A 19,878-nucleotide genomic window follows, 5' to 3' on the forward strand; every position below is an offset into this window, starting at 1 on the left:
ATATATATATATATATATATATATATATATATATATATATATATATATATATATATATATATATATATGTTTTCAAATATATATATATATATACACACACATTTATTAAAAGAAAACATGACTCTGAGCAGCGTAGATAGATATGTAAGGAATTGCAAACCAGTTATTGTTTAATAAGAACGATCCACTCCGGTAGAGGCGAAATAATAATAACAACAACAACAACAACAACAATATAAATCTAATAGCCTACGTTGATGCATAATTATTCAGTCATTCACCACTGGATTATTTGTCAGGGATAATTTCAGAAAACACAGAACTAAAAAATTAAATAAGTATTTGCGTTTATGACAACTGCATATTAATAATGTTTAGAATGTCCATAATATGTGCCCAATAATGACAAGACTATTATGAAGATTAAAACGACACAACACACGGATAATAAAATCAAGTGAATCTATCAAGTGCGACTAAAAAGCTTATGCTGACTGTCCCACTTGATTTTTTGTCAGTTTAAAAAAACAATTAGTTATATAGGCTACATTGTTTTGTAATGACAGAGATTTCCTCGATAACATATTTTGCACGATTATGAAAATAAGAAAATGTTTAATAGAGAAATTACCGATTTAGCAGTGCTGAATGAAGCTAACGCAGCAGGACAAAGAGAAACGGTGATAAAAATCGTTTAAAAGCAGCTAAATGACACATTGAATGCATTCCGCCTGATAGACTCTTGATTAACGCAGTGCTGAGAGCGCCCGTGGGCTTTGATATCTGTCTGTTTTTCATTCAATCGCTTCACCCTTTAATCGGATTCTTGGATTCGAAGAAAAAAAGCGATCGTAGCCAATATCCTCCGCTCATCCCCCCCAGAAACTGAGACGAATTCCTAAACTTAGTCGGCATAAAAGTCATAAAATCATCAGCGAAATGCTCTCATAAAGCGCTGACTGTCCTAGTTTTGTCTCAGTCTTGCACAGCTTTTCTTCAGCTCTCTCCACAATACGCGTGAAACCTCTCAGCCATTTCCTTATCAGGCAATCTTATCGGTGGCTCCATCTCACCCAGAACAATTGACAAAATCTGACCACGCCTATCCAAATTCTTATTCACTTTAACTGGAAATATATTTATATGAACACGGACAGACAGACAGACACACACACACACACACACACACACACACACACACACACACACACACACACACACACACACACACACACACACACACACACACACACACACACACACACACACAATGTTTTGGCCCTCGGGCTATTTTTGTCGAGGCAATTTAAACTACTTTAACGTGATATGTTATCTGTAGCGAAAGCTTTTAGCTCTAAGTGGTTCCCAACTGTTCTGCGTGTGCACAGACAGACCTGTGCGTCGGGGAGCGAGCTGAGCAGGTGGTGCTGGAGGAGAGGAGTGGAAATCTCGGGATGAATGAAACGGAGAAGCGGTCCGTAGTAGAAACAAAAAAAAAAAAAAAAAACACTAGCAATATGTCCACCTTGACGAAGTGCGGAGATGCTACAGACACGATTACACGTTAGGATCGATACAACGAAAAAAGAATCCCGCCATACTAACGAAAACAACATTTAGTTTACAAGAAAACAAGATGATAATGACAGGGATAGATAGATAGATAGATAGATAGATAGATAGATAGATAGATAGATAGATAGATAGATAGATAGATAGATAGATAGATAGATAGATAGATAGATAGATAGATAGATAGATAGATAGATCGCAACCATCTTTTTTTCGCTCATACTATAATTATTCTGTTATTCTGCAGCCAAATAAAAAATGTGCTACAAATGCGCATTTATGACAAAAGGAATCCCTCAAAGCATTCGATTATGGTAAGGACGGAAAGTCAGCTGTTTACGCACATACATGCACATGTTTTGTTCGGCGCTGTGAATTACAGCACATATAAAATAGCCTGATTGTTAAATGTGGACCACACTTTAATATAAGGATGAATTGTGTGACATGCAAATATCTACATTATTACATTTCTATGAATGAGGGACGGAGTTGTGCTTGTAAATAAACAACTTTGTGATCGTAATTTTTCTGCAGTAGCCCTAGAGTAAAACCATACAAGTAAAGAAGCCTAGAGGCAAAAACATAAACAAAAATTGAAACGGAAGTTTATAATTTCCCTCACGACTCAATGTCCTCTCTCTGCCATCACTAAGACTATTCCTGGCAGCATAACATTTATTCCAACCGTAACCACTAATCAAACTTAAAATAGGTAAAGACACACGACGTCCCTGTATGAAAGTCAGACATTTCCCCAAGAAGGGATGCTACAAAGTGGATAGTAACACAAACAGATCTTACCTTTTAAAGAGCTGACAACCACTATCAGTGGTTAGATCTCCGAGACCAACACTTGCATTTCCCAAAGTTAACGCTGTGCACCAAGTGGAGCTTGCAAAGTACGTGCACCCTACAGCAGCTCTAAGATTTCAACTTTCACATGCTCTAAGTGGCGACAAAACTCCAAGCGCCAAGTAAGCAGCCCCACTATTGACTGGTTCTTTTTCCTCGCGTTTGTTTGATTTTTTCACTGGTCTCCAACCGAAAGCGAAGAAAGAAGGAAAAAAAGTGAAACAATTCCCTAGCTTTGGCAAAAGAACTGCAAAACACAGAAGGCGATGTCCACTCCGTGTTAGTCCGCAGCGTTCAACGACTCAGGTGCCTCTGTCCGAAGTGCTGAAATCATAGCACAGCTAAGGTTACTTTAAGGCAAAAATCTATACTTTCGTTAAGTGCCACTTGATATTGCATTACTCTATTCCTTCCCCACGCCTTGTCACGTGAATATATCCTTACCAAGCTCGTTCTGTTAATATTTGATCACATGTTGGCTGGTCCTTTTCTTAACAAAAGAATCGTTAATTTGAAAAGTCAGTCATAACCCTCTAAAGAGTAGTCCCCCCAAAAGGCTTGGAACATGTCCTCAAATCACACAGTAAGAGGTTTCACTCCGTAAAGCGTACTGGTGCTCTGCTTTAGTCCTGCAGGGCAGATGGACATGTACACATGTTGCTTTTTCAATGACTTGGAAACAATCACATTTAGTATAAAGAGTAGCTAAAAGCTCGATTGTCATCAAAGTGCTGTTTGGCACAGAGCGCAAGGAAAACAAACCCCTAATTAATGTATATTCTCTACTGCTATATGTGTGCCGGCGTTTGCTTTGCTCAGATTTTTTTCTCCATCTACGAATCACAGAAAACAGCACAATTACAAAGTTTTACATTCTTGTTCGCAACACTGAACGCTCATTTAAGTAGCCTTCAGCCTTAGGGTGCATAAGCACGAGACCACTCTTATATGTCGGACATCCAAATATATTCTTTTCATTACCAGTGTAAACACAAGCCATGCCATTTGGAGTAATTATTCCGTTAAGTATAATATTTCTATACTACTTACCATATTTCCCCTATGCTGTCCTGGAGATAGAAGTGTCTTAATATCCACACACTCCAACAGATGCTGGTTGGTAATGTGTCTTGTTTGAAGTCATCATATGAGAACTTCTGCCGTGCTCAGAAGATCGCCCACCACTTGGGTGACTTATGAATCTAATAACCCTTTGCAATATCCGCGTGCTTAAACTCTGTAACACCTTGTGTGACTGTGCCGAAAGGACAAATAGCAACCAGTCGCGATTTACCGAAAAACCCTTTACAGATTTACGCAATGCCCTCGCTCAGAGAGAATCGCTTTTAGTGCTCTTACGTGATTGAAATGGGCGAAGGCGTCAAGTTTAGGTGGGAACTGAACTGACCAGTAACTACAGCAAATCTCACTCCTAGACGTTGAGTGAAACATGAATGCCCATATGAAAAGTTACGCGTCCAATTTATCAGTGGGCACCTTATGATTCATTGCGCGTAGTATGTCATCAATAAGCGAAGCCGGTACAGTTCACGACATTTTCAATCTGAACGTTTTCTCAGCTGAAGGAGACCTTAGTCAGGTACAATCAAATTCCACAATCTCATTTTCTGCCAAGTAGCACTAAGTTCTCGGGAGACTTGTTGCTGCAGCAAAGCTAGGGCATTGAAAACCTAACAGAGGAAAATGATTGCAAGTACCATACTTACATCTGTGCAATACACTTTTAGCTTCGTTATGTACTATCGAACTAGAGAAAAGGTGAATCCTCGTCAGTCTTGAGGCACGCTGCCAACTTAAAGAAATGACAATGTATTGGCATAAAGAACGAATTCGAAGTCACGAAATCCAAGTAGGAACGTTGTCTGTTATCAGTAAAATTCCATCAGTTGCGCGGTGAACACTCAGACATCTAATTGTTATGCAGTGACGAGGCGCTATGCTTGCATGTGTCCTACAAATGTGCTGTAAAGTATCATGAGTAATAGGTGGTATTTACCCACATATGAGCCAAGATTCACTCGAGCTGGAGGGAGTTGTAAAAGAAATGTATTTTATATATAACTCAGAGCAATAGTAAACAGTATGCTTAGGAAACACACACACACGCGCGCACACACACACACACACACACACACACACACACACACACACACACACACACACACACATGTTGTGTTTCCATGTTTTATGGGGACTTTCCATAGACATAATGGTTTTTATACTGTACAAACTTTATATTCTATCCCCTAAACCTAACCCTACCCCTAAACCTAACCCTCACAGAAAACTTTCTGCATTTTTACATTTTCAAAAAACATAATTTAGTATGATTTATAAGCTGTTTTCCTCATGGGGACCGACAAAATGTCCCCACTACGTCAAAAATTTCGGGTTTTTTCTAGCCTTATGGGGACATTTGGTCCCCACAAAGTGATAAATACACGCTCACACACACACACACACACACACACACATGAGGAAAGAAAATCGTCAAAAAGTGTTCAAAAGAGAAAAAGATCTGTGGACAGACACCTGACCCCAGCCATGCTCATATAAACTTATTTTGCAATTAATATTGTAACACACATTGTGTTCTATGACTAATACGTTTAAGCTGCTCTTTTGATTCAACAAGTTCATAATAATAGTTTCTAAACAACGCACATTAATTTGTCCATTTATATACAATGCCCTGTATATAAATGGACAAATGCTATATGCACTGTAAGTAACTATAAACATAACAAACAGCAGTACGCAACTACATATCTAATCTGTTAGTAAGAAGTAAATTATGACAGAATGTACCTGGAAATGAATACCCTCTTATATGGACAAGAACTGAATGTAAAGATGCTGGCTCTGTTTCTTGTCTTGGGGTTTGCTTAAAAAAATTATAATACAAAAATAAACTAAACTTACTTATATGAACATTCAATTAATTATGATGAGCTTAAGTTATTCTCTTAACACATAGCCTTGTCTTTGAAGCAAATCCATTTGGAAAACAACAACAATACTTTTCCGTTTATATTACATGCTTTGAGTTAGTTTTTTTGTTTTTAAATTTTGGCACATTTGATGGATTAATTTCTATTCTATATTTTCTGCCACATATTTTGCTCTCTGTTACTGATTTTGCAATTGCAGGTCTTGGTTAACTGCAGAGTAATGCATAGTTCTTAATGTTCAGATGAAGATCGACTGTCAGGATACACTAATGAGTATGATATTATTGGAGAAATTTCTTAAAGAAGAAATCGCTCAACACTGTAGTGAGTTTTGGTGAGTACAATCCAAGACCCTTTCAAGGCAAGTCAGTCCACTGGGCGTGCATCTTGGGAAAGCTTCCGAGTAGTTATTATCCATGTATATACGTTTTTAGTGTATAGGTTTTTCAAATGAAGACTGCCATGACGGACAAAGGAGGACTGTGTTGCTTAGGGAAAGGGGCATTGAAGTTGGTAAAATACTGTTTCATTCTTTGAAAAGTATAAAAGACAACATTAATGACCCATTCAATTTCTAAACACAGCATCCGGAGCCTTTTTATATTAACCTGTCGTCACTTCCTCTCCTTTTTCTCATAGCTGCATCACTTCATCACTCCACAATGTCCTGTCCTCTCCTCCGTTCTTTCAACGCTCCCACAATTTTCACAGGCTCCCTGGATGACTCACACTCGGCCCTCTGCACCACCTCTGCCCTCCCCCATACATCCTAAACCGAGATACTCAGAACCTCAAACTATAGGTCAGATTGACCACCTCCACCTTCTCCTAACTAAGACTACACTCATCCTTCCGGTTCTCATCCGACCTCATTCTTTTGGTTTGCCTGTAAACTCAAGCACCTGAAACACAGACATTTATTTCACATATAAGCAACACCACCATTAATACTGAATTGAATACAAACAAGACATAGATAAAACAAATAAAAGTTAAAAAGAACAAAGAAATAAGGAACTCTAGGAGCTGTTAATAACTTATAACATAGTCATAACATGGTAATAACATGTAATAAGCTTTCTTGTGTGATACAAAGTTTTTGTAAAAAAAAAATGTTGTGATATCATTTAGATACTTTTTTTTTTTTTTTTACAATAAAAGCATGTCCTGATGATTTGTCTTGATAGGACCTCAACAGAATGCACTTTTATGTAGCATTTTTACCAAATCAGCAATCCATGATGGAATATTCCAGGAAGGACATATAATTCAATATTGATAAAACCAATACATGTTTGCAGTTGGTTCTAACATCTGATAACCTATGTGTAGATGAGTAATATCATCTACTCCTTCATTGTGGCAATTTTATATATGGCCCTGTCATTCAGTCTTTCACTTTTAGATACTATAATAATTTGGATTACTTTGAAATTGTGAGTAACTTTAAAGTCTTCATCTGTTGTATTAAACATAAGAAGTCTTGGTGACACACTAAATTGATACCGAAAACGAATTGGCTTAAAAAGGTTACCTCTGACAGTGATTGTTTTTTTATGCTGAATGAGACACATTTTATTTTTTTCTCTTTTGCCTTTTTCAGACGCATTCTGGACAGAAGAAAATTACACGGTATAATGATAATTTTTTTTCTGATTGGTTCAAACTCACCTGCGCTGCCACCTAAGGAAAATAATACAAATACAAATTTAACCTAAAATGCATTTAAGGCACATTGGTACATTGATTAATAAATACATTTTGATAAATGTATTGAAAATTAACGTATGATCAACGCAAAGCCTCCCTTGCCTCCTCTGACGGACTGCCACTGGTGTCTTATATTAAAGGAATGCTTCTCTCAGAAATTAAAATTCAGGCATTTTTCCATCATGTGCTGTTATTTTTTTATTGAAGCATAAAAGGAGACATTTTGTACATGCATTAAAAATTTACATGTTTCTCTTTTCCAAAAATCAAGAGTGCACAGTGACCATGGCTGTCAAGTTTCAAAAAGGACTTTCTTATATGTAAGAAGGGAAGGCTTCAAGGAAAACAGTTTGGGAACCACTTCCCTAACTCAATCCCATTCTTAAACCTTACCAGTTATAAACAATTATAAACATATTACAGACAGCTAAATTTAATCACAATAATTTGAGTTACATTACACTATTATATAGATATTTTTGTGCACAAAACCCCAACCCTACACCTTAACCTAACCACTTCTCAACAATATAAATTATGTAACAAGCAGATTTGTAGATTTAAAAGGCCCAGTCTCACCCAACACCCGCTCTGACATTCACCTTCACCTTCACCTCACACAAACATCAACACATCCTGCAACCCCCTCCTCCCCCCTCCTGCCACTCTACCTGCACTAAAGATCTGTGGAGAGGAGGTGTGCCGTGTCTTCTGGAAAAAAAAGGCAAGGAAAGCACAGGGCCCAGGTAGTGTTTCACTAACTTGTCTAAAATCCTGTGCTAACCAGCTGGCCCCCATCTTCACACTGATCTTCAATAGATTGCTGGAGCAGTGTGAAGTTCCATGCTGCTTCAAATGCTCCATCATCATTCCTGTCCCAAAGAAACCCAAAATCACAGGACTTAATGGCTACAGACCAATCCCTCTGACGTCTGTGATCATGAAATCATTTGAGAGACTGGAGGTGGCCCACCTGAAGGCCTTCACTGGACCCTATCTAGATACCCTTCAATTTGCTTATCGAGCAAACAGGTCTATGAATGATGCAGTCAACATGGGATTGCATCATATCCTGCAACATCTTGACAGACCAGAGACATATTCAAGGATCCTTTTTGTGGACTTCAGTTGGACTTCAGTTTGGCTTTTAACACCATCATCCCAGCTATTTTCCAGATTAAATTACACCAACTCTCTGTTCCCATGTCTATCTGTCAGTGGATACCATCTTTCTGACGGACAGGCAGCAGCTAGTGAGACAAGGAAAATTCACTTCCAGCGCATGTACAATCAGCACTGGTGCCCCCAGGGATGTGTGCTCTCCCCACTACTCTTCTGCTTGTATACCAATTACTGCACCACCAATGACCCCTCTGTTAAACTCCTGAAATTGCAGATGACACTACTTTCATCGGCCTCATCCAGGATGATGATGAGTCTGTATACAGAAGGGAGGTAGAACTGCTGACTCACTTGTGCAGTCAAAACAACCTGGAGCTGAACTAGCTCAAAACAGTAGAGATGATTATGGACTTTAGGAGGAACAAATCAACATTGACCCTGCTCTCTAAACAGTACTGTGGCAGCAGTGGAGTCATTCAGGTTCCTGGGCACTACCATCTCACAGGACCTGAAGTGGGAGACCCACATTGACTCCTTTGTTTAAAAAGGCCCAGCAGAGGTTGTACTTCCTTAGCCAGTTGAGGAAATTCAACCTGCCACAGGCACTGCTGATACAGTTCTACTCAGCAGTCATTGAGTCTGTCCTCTGCACATCAGTAAATGTCTGGTTTGCTGCAGCTACGAAATTGGACATCAGAAGACTACAATGGACACTTCGGACTGCTGAGAGGATTATTGGTTGCCCCCTGCCCTCCCTTCAAGAACTGTACACTTCTAGATTGAGGAAGGGCTGGAAAAATCACTCTGGACACCACTCACTCAGCCCACTACCTTTTTTTAACTGTTGCCTTCTGGACAGTGCAACAGAGCTCTGAGCAAGAGAACCATCAGGCGAAAGAACAGTTCTTTACCTCAGGCTATCCATCTCATGAACAGTTAAAACCGCCCCATTGAGCAATATGTGCAATACACAGCTTAGTCTATTTATATGTATCCAACATACCATATGTTTCTGCCATACATTCTCTTGCATCTATCTATCTATCTATCTATCTATCTATCTATCTATCTATCTATCTATCTATCTATCTATCTATCTATCTATCTATCTATCTATCTATCTATCTATCTATCTATCTATCTATCTATCTATCTATCTATCTATCTATCTATCTACCTACGTACCTACCTACCTACCTACCTACGTACCTACCTACCTACCTACCTACCTACCTACCTACCTACCTACCTGTCTGTCTGTCTGTCTGTCTGCCTGCCTTCCTGCCTGTCTGTCTGTCTATAGTGTTATTGTGTATTTCTTTATATACTGTACTTAAATTCTCTGTTCACTTTTTATTTTAATTCTATTTTTCTTCATTATTTTCAGTCTTGTTGTTGTATTGTTTGTGCAATGGAAGCTTCTGTCACCAAGACAAATTCCTTGTATGTGTAAGCATACTTGGCAATAAACCTCATTCTGATTCTGAGTAACTTATCCCAAAAAATGATAGAAAGCACAATAAAAGTATTAAAAATGACCCAGGCTGCATTCAAAGTCCTTGGAAGTTACACGTTTCAATGGCTGAAAATCTTCCTCTCCGTGAAGTCAGTCACATCTCAGTCAAAAATGTCACATCTAAACATTCTAATGTCGCAATCAATCACAAGACATGTGAGAGCCAATGGCATTTGATATCACTGACATCAAAGCTGATTTAATGCTACTTGTTTTTTAAACGATTGCGAGTCTAGATTTGAGTGCTGCTCATTGAATAAAGACTCAAATTTGGATCTGTTCCTCACACAAAGCCACGATAGGTCTGACATACATGAGGAACAACATGAGGGTGAGTGAATGACTAGCACACTCTCATAACGAAATGTCATTGGAGCGACTTTGCCTGTACCACCAATACGTCACCATTGGTATGTATTTTAAATATCTCTCTGGTGCCGTATTATACACATTTCAGAGCATTCCATTACTTAGCCTAAAGGAACATTTTTGTTTTGTTATCATGTCATCAAATGTCATCATTTACTCTGCATTATTATTTCATTGGGTCAGAATAATAATTTCTATTTCAATGGATGTTGTTTTCTCTTCAAAAATGTTCATAGAAAATCAGAATGGAATTCTCTTTCAATTCTGTACAAGCCTAAAACTTAATAGTATGTTTCTCTAAAAGAAATATATACAATGCAAAAAACAATATTTGTATCAGGGTCAGAAATTAATCAGGGCTCGGGGCAAAAATGCCATTTGTCTATGTCAGTGGAAGTGTTTTGCATAAATGAATAGCACACTGTGTTATACAGTATGTTAGAATAATATGCCCTGTACAAAGGTAAAATGTCCATGATAATCAATTTCAGGAGCAAATATCACCCATAAATAAAAAAGTTAATTTCTGACTACTTTGTATTTTCTATGAACACATGGCTTGTGTTGTTGTCTTTATGCAGGCCTCCTGAGCTTGCTTGTTTGTCATTTCTAATTACATTTCAGTCTCAAAAATCATTATGAGAACTGAAGTGTATGGCAGCCAAAAGAATTGCACCATCAGCATTTTTGAGCCTCCTTCTTCACTCCATTTACCGACCACTATTAAGAGTGGATGGGTCCTCGGGGAATGCTGTATCATTTCTCTGTATCAATTTGTGTTCCATAAATATCAGTAATGGGGCTTGTACGTCACAACTTACATGGTACCTGGCAGTAAAAATAACCCTCAGCAGTGGGTGTGTGCATGTGTTGGTGGAAGGATGGATCCCATCTCTTGTATAGCTGAGGGGATATCTATTGTTCATCCTCTCTGCTCTCAATTGCTCTCAAACTTCTTCATTAACTCTGATATAGAAAACCATTAGAATGCTTAAGGTACATTCATATGCAATATACAGAAATATGCTATTTTCATGTAGACAGGGTAAAAGGACACATCTAAACAAGTTGTGTGTGTGTGTGTGCGTTAACTCCCCCTTATATTGTCTTACATGCTGTGTGCAACAACATGTGTTAGTGATGTTGCCTAGTGGTTAAAGATCTTTGAATTTGTACTCACACTGGTATCCTCCAATAGCAAATCTTACCTCTTTATGTCAATAAAGTGCCAATGACTGAATCACACAAGGAGGTGGATCGGTATATTATAATGAGCCATCATACAGTGAGACATCGTACAACCGATGATGTCAATCTTGAGATGACTACAAGTCTGAGTAAAATGTCTGAGTGACTGCAGTGGACTTCAGTCAACAGTCTTTTTTCACATAAAGTTTTTGTCATATGTTATGCTTTGTGAATAATGAGATTTATGATTTTGAATATGTGAACTGCTCTATAATTTTGGGTCACTTTGACACAGAAAAACATTTTGAATTGTTTCTACTCCAAATGTTGTGAGATATAATAATGCATTTTGGCTGAGACTTGCCTTTTTAATTAAGTGCCCAAAAATTAAAACATGTTTCTGAGCCAAAGTGACTACAAATTATTGAGCAGGTCACATATGTGCATTATCTCCACCACATCTTACACATCTAGAAATGACTCATTGTCAGATAGCATAACTAATTTATTTAATTCTTTAAGATGGAAAGAAAAGTAATTGTATTAACCCTTACAAACATACCTAGAGTCTTTTGTGACCCGGGACTTTTTTCCAACCCCTGTTCCTCATCCATATTTTGGAGTTGTGCCCACACCTTTTTAAGATTTCTCTCTTATAAATAGTGTAACACACATTTACATTTACATTTATTCATGTGGCAGATGCTTTTATCCAAAGCGACTTACAAAAGAGGAAAATATAAGCAAATCATCTTAAGGAGACAGTGGTACAAAAGATAGTTTTCAAAACATATACAAGTGCAATTTGTATTTATTTATTATTTGACTAGTTAAGTGCTCTTGGAAAATATGCATTTTAAGTAATTTTTTGAAGACAGAGAGTGAGTCTGCTTCATGGAGGGAGTTGGGGAGGTCATTCCGCCAACATGGTATGATGAAGCTGAAAGTCCGAGAAAGTGTTTTGGTGCAACAAGTCGATGTTCCTTAGCCAACCGCAGGCTTCTAGTGGGTGTGTAGCTCTGCAGAAATGAATTTAGGTATATTGGAGCAGACCCAGTGACTGTTCTGTATGCCAGCATCAGAGCCTTGAATTTGATACGTGCATCAACCGGTAGCCAGTGGAGAGAGACAAGGAGTGGTGTAACATGTGCTCACTTCGGTTCATTAAAGACCAGACGTGCTGCTGCATTCTGGATCATTTGCAGAGGTCTAATTGCACATGCAGGGAGGCCTGCAATGAGAGCATTACAGTAGTTCAGTCTAGTTATGACAAGTGACTGAACAAGCAGTTGTGTGGCATGTTCAGATAAGAAGGGTCTTATGTTCCTGATATTGTAGAGTGAGATGTGGTCTGTGAAATTTAGTTTGTTATCAATGGTTACCCATAGATTTCTGATCACACACACACACACACACACACACACACACACACACACACACACACACACACACACACACACCAAAAAGTTTTATTAGACCAAAAGTTTATTAACCATGTTTCATGTGACATCACTGAATGACCACACCACCATGTTTGTGACCAAAATTCCATATATCTTCAATGTGCCGCACAGTGGGAATTTTGTTTCTATTTATATATATATCTTGAAAAGGTGATACTGCTGTATTTACCAGAGCCAAAATGTAAATTTTCTTTCAATGAAGTTTTACATTGTAATAAATAAAATGCACTATAATATGAATATTTAGTACATATTTAATGTGCATATACTAATGTAAGTCAATAAACAACACACAATAAGATCATGAAGCACAGACTTAATTCACACCACCAGACTACAATGTAAACATATTTGTCTTATTCATTAATATGCCTCGGTTGCTTTCTGTGTTCTTCTAAAGTTATTCTTTATGAGTTAAAAGCAGCTCTTATATCATAATAACTTTTTGTTATATTTTGACCAAATCAGAACAGAAAGCAACACAAAAGAAAACATTTTGAACTTCTGAATGAGAGATATTCACAGTGATGTACCGGTAGGTGTGAGCACTCGCCAGTCACACATCAGACTCGCCGGCATATGGAGGTAAATCATGGTTAAAATGTATTTAAAGTAAGCGAAAGTCAAATTTGGCAACATTTATCTTGATCTTAGACCTGTAAACACCTTTCCTGGGAAATTGCATGGATAAAAAGCATTTTTTTATGTATTTCTTGAGATCGTTTTACGGGTCATTTTCATTCACTGCCATTGTTTTCTCCCGTTGATGGTCACAAATATGGCAGCTGTGGGGAAAAAGGGACATCACTGAAACAGGTCAATAGGGTCAGTAGAGACCCTAGATATGTAAGAGTAGAGTGTTGTTGTTTTTTTATTTCTGTTATCTATCTATTTCTTTGTTTATAGCAAGATAAATGAGTACTAAATTCATATTCATTCAAATTAATACTATATATATATATATATATATATATATATATATATATATATATATATATATATATGTATATATATAGTGAAATATCAGTATTCCATATGCGTGAACTAATACTAATATGTATTTACATGCTATTTCTTACTCAAGGTGCCACTGATGTGTCAGTTATTGAGTTGATTTACATTTTACATTGCTATTTGATGAAGAAACAACATGGAAGTAAACTATAGTAAGTACAACACATGAACAGTATGATATGACTATTGTCATTTGGGTGTACTACTGAAATTATGTAAGCTGTACATATAATATGACTCAATAAGTGCCTGAGAACTATACTTGTGTGTAGCTTACAGTATGTGTATTTTATGTGTTATGTGTAGCACAATATGTTTTTGACAGCCAGTTGACTTTAGTGTGAAAGTAATGAATCCTGTTCTAGATTTGTCCTAATTGGTTGCATTTTCTCTTTAATATATATATATAAAAAAAACATCAAAATATTTACAAATATTTGTAATTCTATTATTTTATAATTGTCTTTTGACACTATCTGGGAATTTTGCAGATCCATTTGTGATAGATATATGTGCCTGGTCTCTAAAGACCTGAATATGTAAGAGTGCTATGTGAAATTCCCATACATTTAAGGGTTAAAGCTGAACTGAAAAGCAGTCAGCAATCAAATCAGCATTTACCAGAAAGACTCTAGATGCTGGATTATGATTGGATGAGATGCCTGAATTTAATGAATGGTGTAATTCTAGTACGAGTCTTCCTGACAGAATTACCACTACACTTCCATTTCTCTAGCAGGCAATAGCTTCTGGCTAGTAGCACACCAACACAATTTACATATAAACATGGCATGACTAACAGTCACCTGTGAAGCTTATTGGCAATTGTAAGAAAACATATCTATAAGTGATATAAACTGAGAGACTAACAGTCCTGTAGCTAAAATTTAAAAATAATTAATTGAGGGGAGGGAACATTAAGGCTGGTCCTTTTATCCTGACATTTTTACAGTATCCTTGCCACTCCTGTGGCAATTTTTCTATCGTGTGTGTTACAGGACTGGTGTAAATTAGAACTCTCTACTTCTCAATTATCATTCTTTCTGTCCTTCAGAGATGCACTACCTGGCTAAAAGTATGTGGACACCCCCTTTAAATTAACAAGTTTGGCTATGCAACTTCTTTCTGTGAGGACAAATTTTAATGCTACCCTTAACAATGGCATTCTAGAGAATTCTGTGCTTTCCTCTTTACTGCAGCAGTTTTTGGGAGTTACATTTTCTATTTCAGCATGACAATAACCCAATGCATAAAGCAACATCAATAAATAAATTATTTACTGAGTCTGGACTGCCTTTGAATAAATTGACCGGTTTGCACAAATCCCAGACATGAACCCCACTGAACACCTTTGAGATGAACCGAAATGCTGACTATGAGCCCTATATCGCCCAACATCAGCCTGACCTCACTGATGCTCTTGTGAACATTTGGCCATTAATTGCTGCAAATGTTGCAACAAAGTTGGAAGCACAGAATTCTCTAAAATGACATTAGTATAACATTAAGATTTGTTTTCCTTGGAATAGCCCAACCTGTTTATTACAAAGGGGTGTCTTTACACCCTGCATTAGCATTCATTTGGTAGAACAATTGACATATATCAAATGTGAGAGATTTAGTCATCATATTTGTACTCAGAGAGACAAGCATGTTTGAATGCTTTTATGCATATGCAAATATACACACATAAGAACACACTTTCATGAACACACATATACACACACTAATACTCATGCATTACATGATAGCTGTCGGTGTTATAGCTCAGTTGATTTCAAGTTATGGAAATCAACTGAGCAATGCTAAGTTGTAATAAAGCATATTCATTTATACTCATAAACTTACACAACACTGTTGTGTGCACTCCAAACATAAAAAATATTCACAAAATATATGCATTATTTATATAGCTTGCTTAAGTCACAAAAGAGCAGAATTATTGTGACTAATTTTGTTATGAATATCATAAAAACTAAAGTCCACTAAATTCACTCTAACACATTTAGGTATTAAACATACTGCACAGTTGTCCCATCACAATATCAGTATAAGGCAAAAAGGATTACGACTACAACCTACATTATGTTTACCCCCACCCATAGGTTATGTGGTGCAGTTTATTTGACTAGTCCTATTTGCATGCCTTCAATAGTAAAGGTTAGGGCCAGCAGCAGTGAGGCATTGTGTATTTGCATCTTGAAGCACATAGTCATCTAATATTGAGCTGTTCATGTAGCCATAATCAACAATGCTTTATAGTGCTCCCGACAAAAGTATTTGAAAAAAGGACAAATAGGGCAAGCAAAACTTCAGACAATTAGAGAAATCAGGTTGAAATCATTAGGTGCCAAGACATCAAAGGCTGTTATTTTTATATGGTCTGAGACATGAATGCTGTGCATATGCACTTGCTTTGTTCATAATTTTAATTCATCTGGTGAGTCAGAGGCCAATTTGAGTCAGAATTTGGTCTGATGTGTTGGTAATTTGTAAAAAGTTTCTTGACTTTTTATTTCATTAAGATGTGAGAGTTTGAAAGACAAATGAACAAATTACAAATAATTAATACTCCAAAAAAAGAATCTGTCATTTGACAATTTCATTTGATGATGAGTGTTAGTGACAGGATTTCACAGAACTCTATGATTAATTACTTAAAACAAAAGTGAGGCAAAGACCTGGATCCTTACATTCATTAACCGCTAAACTATTGTTTTTGTTCACGATTAAGTGGTGTCACAGCAACACATAATTTGCAATGTATCATAATGCAATTTGTCGGAGAGCACATTTTGTTACGTCATCATTGGCAGTGCACCTTTAAGAGTAGATATCTTGGTAAGGGCATATTAGCCACATTGTTGACTAGGCTTGTTATTTCTACCTCTTTTTTTAAAAATAGGTGTGCCTTCAAGTCAGTTTCTGAGCAAACATGTGTGCACTTGGCGTGATGCCGCTTGGTTCTGCTACACTGTATGGCAATTTCCAACATGTCTATCCTCTCTCACATTTGGTATGCATACAATCAAACACACACAGACACACATGCTGCTCTCCCCATGACACTATAAGAATAAACAGCCAGCTCAATGGTCTAAAGTAAGGCCATTAAAGTGAATAAAAGTGGTAGTCGCTGAAAGGCTGGGAATTGATAAAGACAATACTAAAAGAGTGGGATTTCTTCCCTGTTGATCTGTTAGGGATATCATCCTCCAAATGCTTCTCTCTCTATACATCAAAGAGCTGCCGCAAATAAAAGCATGCTTGTCGAGGATGAACAAACTGCCTCCTTTGTGCCGCCTCCCAGCTAAACTCAACCAACACAAAGCAGTTGGATGTAATAAACTGCAAAAAGAAGCCTGCTCTATTTAGATGACATGCTCTGCTCTGGCGGTTGGCTGCGCACCTTTGTCTGGCTCAAGCTGGGACCGACATATAATATTACTGCATCGAAATCCTCTTAGACTCCTAGAAACCAGGTCCAATTACAAACAGCCCCCTGTACCTGCCTCCAGTTCTTTTCTTCTTTTAAACTAAGCAAAGCTGATGTAGTCTGATAAGACAGAGACTGTTAACACTTTAGCTTTTTAGCCTCGGGCTGTATAGTTGGGAGTGGTCTGACAGATTGTACCCATATAGTATGCTTACACATACAATGAATATCACACATGTCAGTCATATGACATGGAGTAGAATTATGTGTGTACACAAGCATAAACCTAAATACACTCACTGAGAACCCTATGGTCCACTAAAGTGCCTGAAGTGGTCTTCTGCTTTTGTAGCCCATCAGCCTCAAGGTTCGACTTGTTGTTCATTCTGAGATGCTATTCTTCTCACTACAGTTGTACAGAGTTGTTATCTGAGTTACCAGCTCAAACAAGTCTGGCCATTCTCCATTGACTTCTTTCATTAACAAGGCGTTTCCATCCATTTTTTTGTTTTTGGCACCATTCTGATTAAAGTCTAGAGACTGTTGTGCGTGAAAATCCCAGGAGATCAGCAGTTTTGGAAATACTCAAAGAAATCACAGAGATCAAATCTCTTTCCCCATTCTGATGGTTGATGTGAACAGTAACTGAAGCTCCTGACCCGTATCTGCATGATTTCATACATTACACTGCTGCCATGCGATTGGCCGATTAGATAATCACATGAATGTGCACATGCACAGGTGTTTTCTGACGGAGGCTTAATGTACGCTAGATCTACTCAGGTGGAGGAGCTGTGCTAGTTTCTCACTGGCTCTTCATCTCACTCCCCATGGGTAATATGCTGCCTTTCAATGAAAATGTTCAAAGGGAGGCTTGATTTGGAAGGGCATTGAGGGGAAGAACTGTGAGGCTTGGAGCTCTGCGGCTGCATGGTTCTCATAAGGATACCTGGGCACTGGAGCCATGCTGGATTTCACTGTGTTTGTGAGGAGAGAATAAAACAGCCTTAAAGTGATGTTATGACTCATCTCCAGGGTCATTTGCTCTCACTGCAAATGAGAGTGGGTGTCTTACTAACTTTCAGATATAAACTGGATATTGTTTTCATTATTCTACAGCTATATTTGGTAAAGGAGGGAGAGAGAGAGTGAGAGAAAGTACAGAGAGAGAGACAAAAGAATGTTTGCGTCAACACGTTTCCTCTCTTTCTGGTACATTCCTCCTTCTCTTCTTGCAAGAGAGCAGGTAATTGAATTGTTAAACCCTCAAAAATTTCAGCTTGTCATTAAGGGATGGCCATTTGTCCTTTGTTTCTAATGCCAGGGGTTACCTAATCAACACGAGTCTCAGTCAACTGAGTTTCTCAAAAATGGGTTGAAACTTAATGACTCCTATTGGTAAGAAGAACAATACAGTGGAATATCAACTCCAAGAGGATGTCCGCGCTAATAATCAAATCCAGCCTCTGGATTATTTTTCATTTCACTTTCAAACTTAAGAATATTTTCACCCCCAGGATAAGGCTGTAGCCATGCTGTGGTGTGGATACCATGGCAACGCTATAGGCAGCCATTAGTTGTCCTCACAATAAGAGGGAGGTCACCAGGAGCTGACTCATCAACATCAATGCTCCAGAAGTTTAGCCTGTTCACTGACCCACTGAACTGTTAAGTAGGGGACAAAGTCCAACAACAATTTAATTTGGAGTGCAAAAAAAGGAAGAAAAAAAATACAATATAACAATTATATAAGAAGGTACCAGGAGCAAGAAGGGGATGATTAAGCCTTTGTTTGAATACCTCATCTTCTCTCAATACCTAGCATTTAATCATGTGTTGTAGCAAAAGGGTCTCCAGAGCCTATGAAACAACCTTCATTAGATGCACACACACCATATGTAACCATAACTACACACTATGTCTGTGCCCTTCAGATGATCCATACTCAGAATACGATTGCCTGCCATCATGCGATGGGATATTGTGGTGTTACTGCAGCTTGGTTTGAATATATTTGAATGGAAGCTGCATTGTTTTCACTCAGTTCTTGGCCTCTCTTTGCCCTATGACAACACACCTTTTATGTAGAAAGGCGAACAACATGCGGAGCATTCAGAATGTGGAGATTGCCATTATTCTCAACAGGAATTACTTCTCACCCAAATACTTCAGATTTACCAGGAGTACATCTTATCTGCATGTTTATGACCTGCACCTGTAAAGTAGCATTTCGATGGGCGCTCTAAAGGAAATAATATTGCACCAGCATGCTAATTTCCTTTGGACTTACCTTAATGCTGTGTGCTGCTAGGTAGTGTTGGACCAGTGGTCCCATTTGACTAGGTCTGATTTCAGAAAACGAGCCAGATCCGCGGATTCTCTCCCTGCACCAGGAATTTTAAAATTCGTCTGAGTGGTGGAGCTTGCAGTAAGCATTAGAGAGCGGGTCAATCGCCCATGTTCCCTGCTTTACATTTCAAATCTTAGCTTATCCAAGGATTTCCATACCATCTATTTGAATATTTTCCACTCTGAAAGTTGTGAATTAGTGTGCTGAAACATTCTTGTTTCATAATCCTTCATATGAAAAACTTAGCGATAATAGATACCCCTCAGCCCGTAAAAAATAAATAAAATAAAACGTAATATCCTTAATATCTC

At 37.8% G+C, this 19,878-nt stretch overlaps 1 protein-coding gene across 4 annotated transcripts in view; it reads right to left on the minus strand.

The window, feature by feature from the left end:
* The window catches only part of bdnf (brain-derived neurotrophic factor), a 32,779-nt gene extending 13,174 nt beyond the window's left edge, over window positions 1-19,605 (minus strand). Inside the window, exon 1 of one of the 4 annotated variants that reach the window (XM_052152959.1) lies at window positions 19,508-19,605. In XM_052152959.1, coding sequence (XP_052008919.1) covers window positions 19,508-19,552 — 45 coding nt within the window. In that variant the 5' untranslated portion in view covers window positions 19,553-19,605. Of the gene's footprint in view, window positions 1-631; window positions 811-2,376; window positions 2,412-3,477; window positions 3,525-19,507 lie in introns of those variants that run through there. The other 3 variants (XM_052152966.1, XM_052152992.1, XM_052152984.1) reach the window with 3 other exon arrangements.
* Window positions 19,606-19,878: the final 273 nt, after the last annotated feature.

Source organism: Xyrauchen texanus, chromosome 2 (assembly GCF_025860055.1).
Source record: "Xyrauchen texanus isolate HMW12.3.18 chromosome 2, RBS_HiC_50CHRs, whole genome shotgun sequence".
Lineage (NCBI taxonomy): Eukaryota > Metazoa > Chordata > Actinopteri > Cypriniformes > Catostomidae > Xyrauchen > Xyrauchen texanus.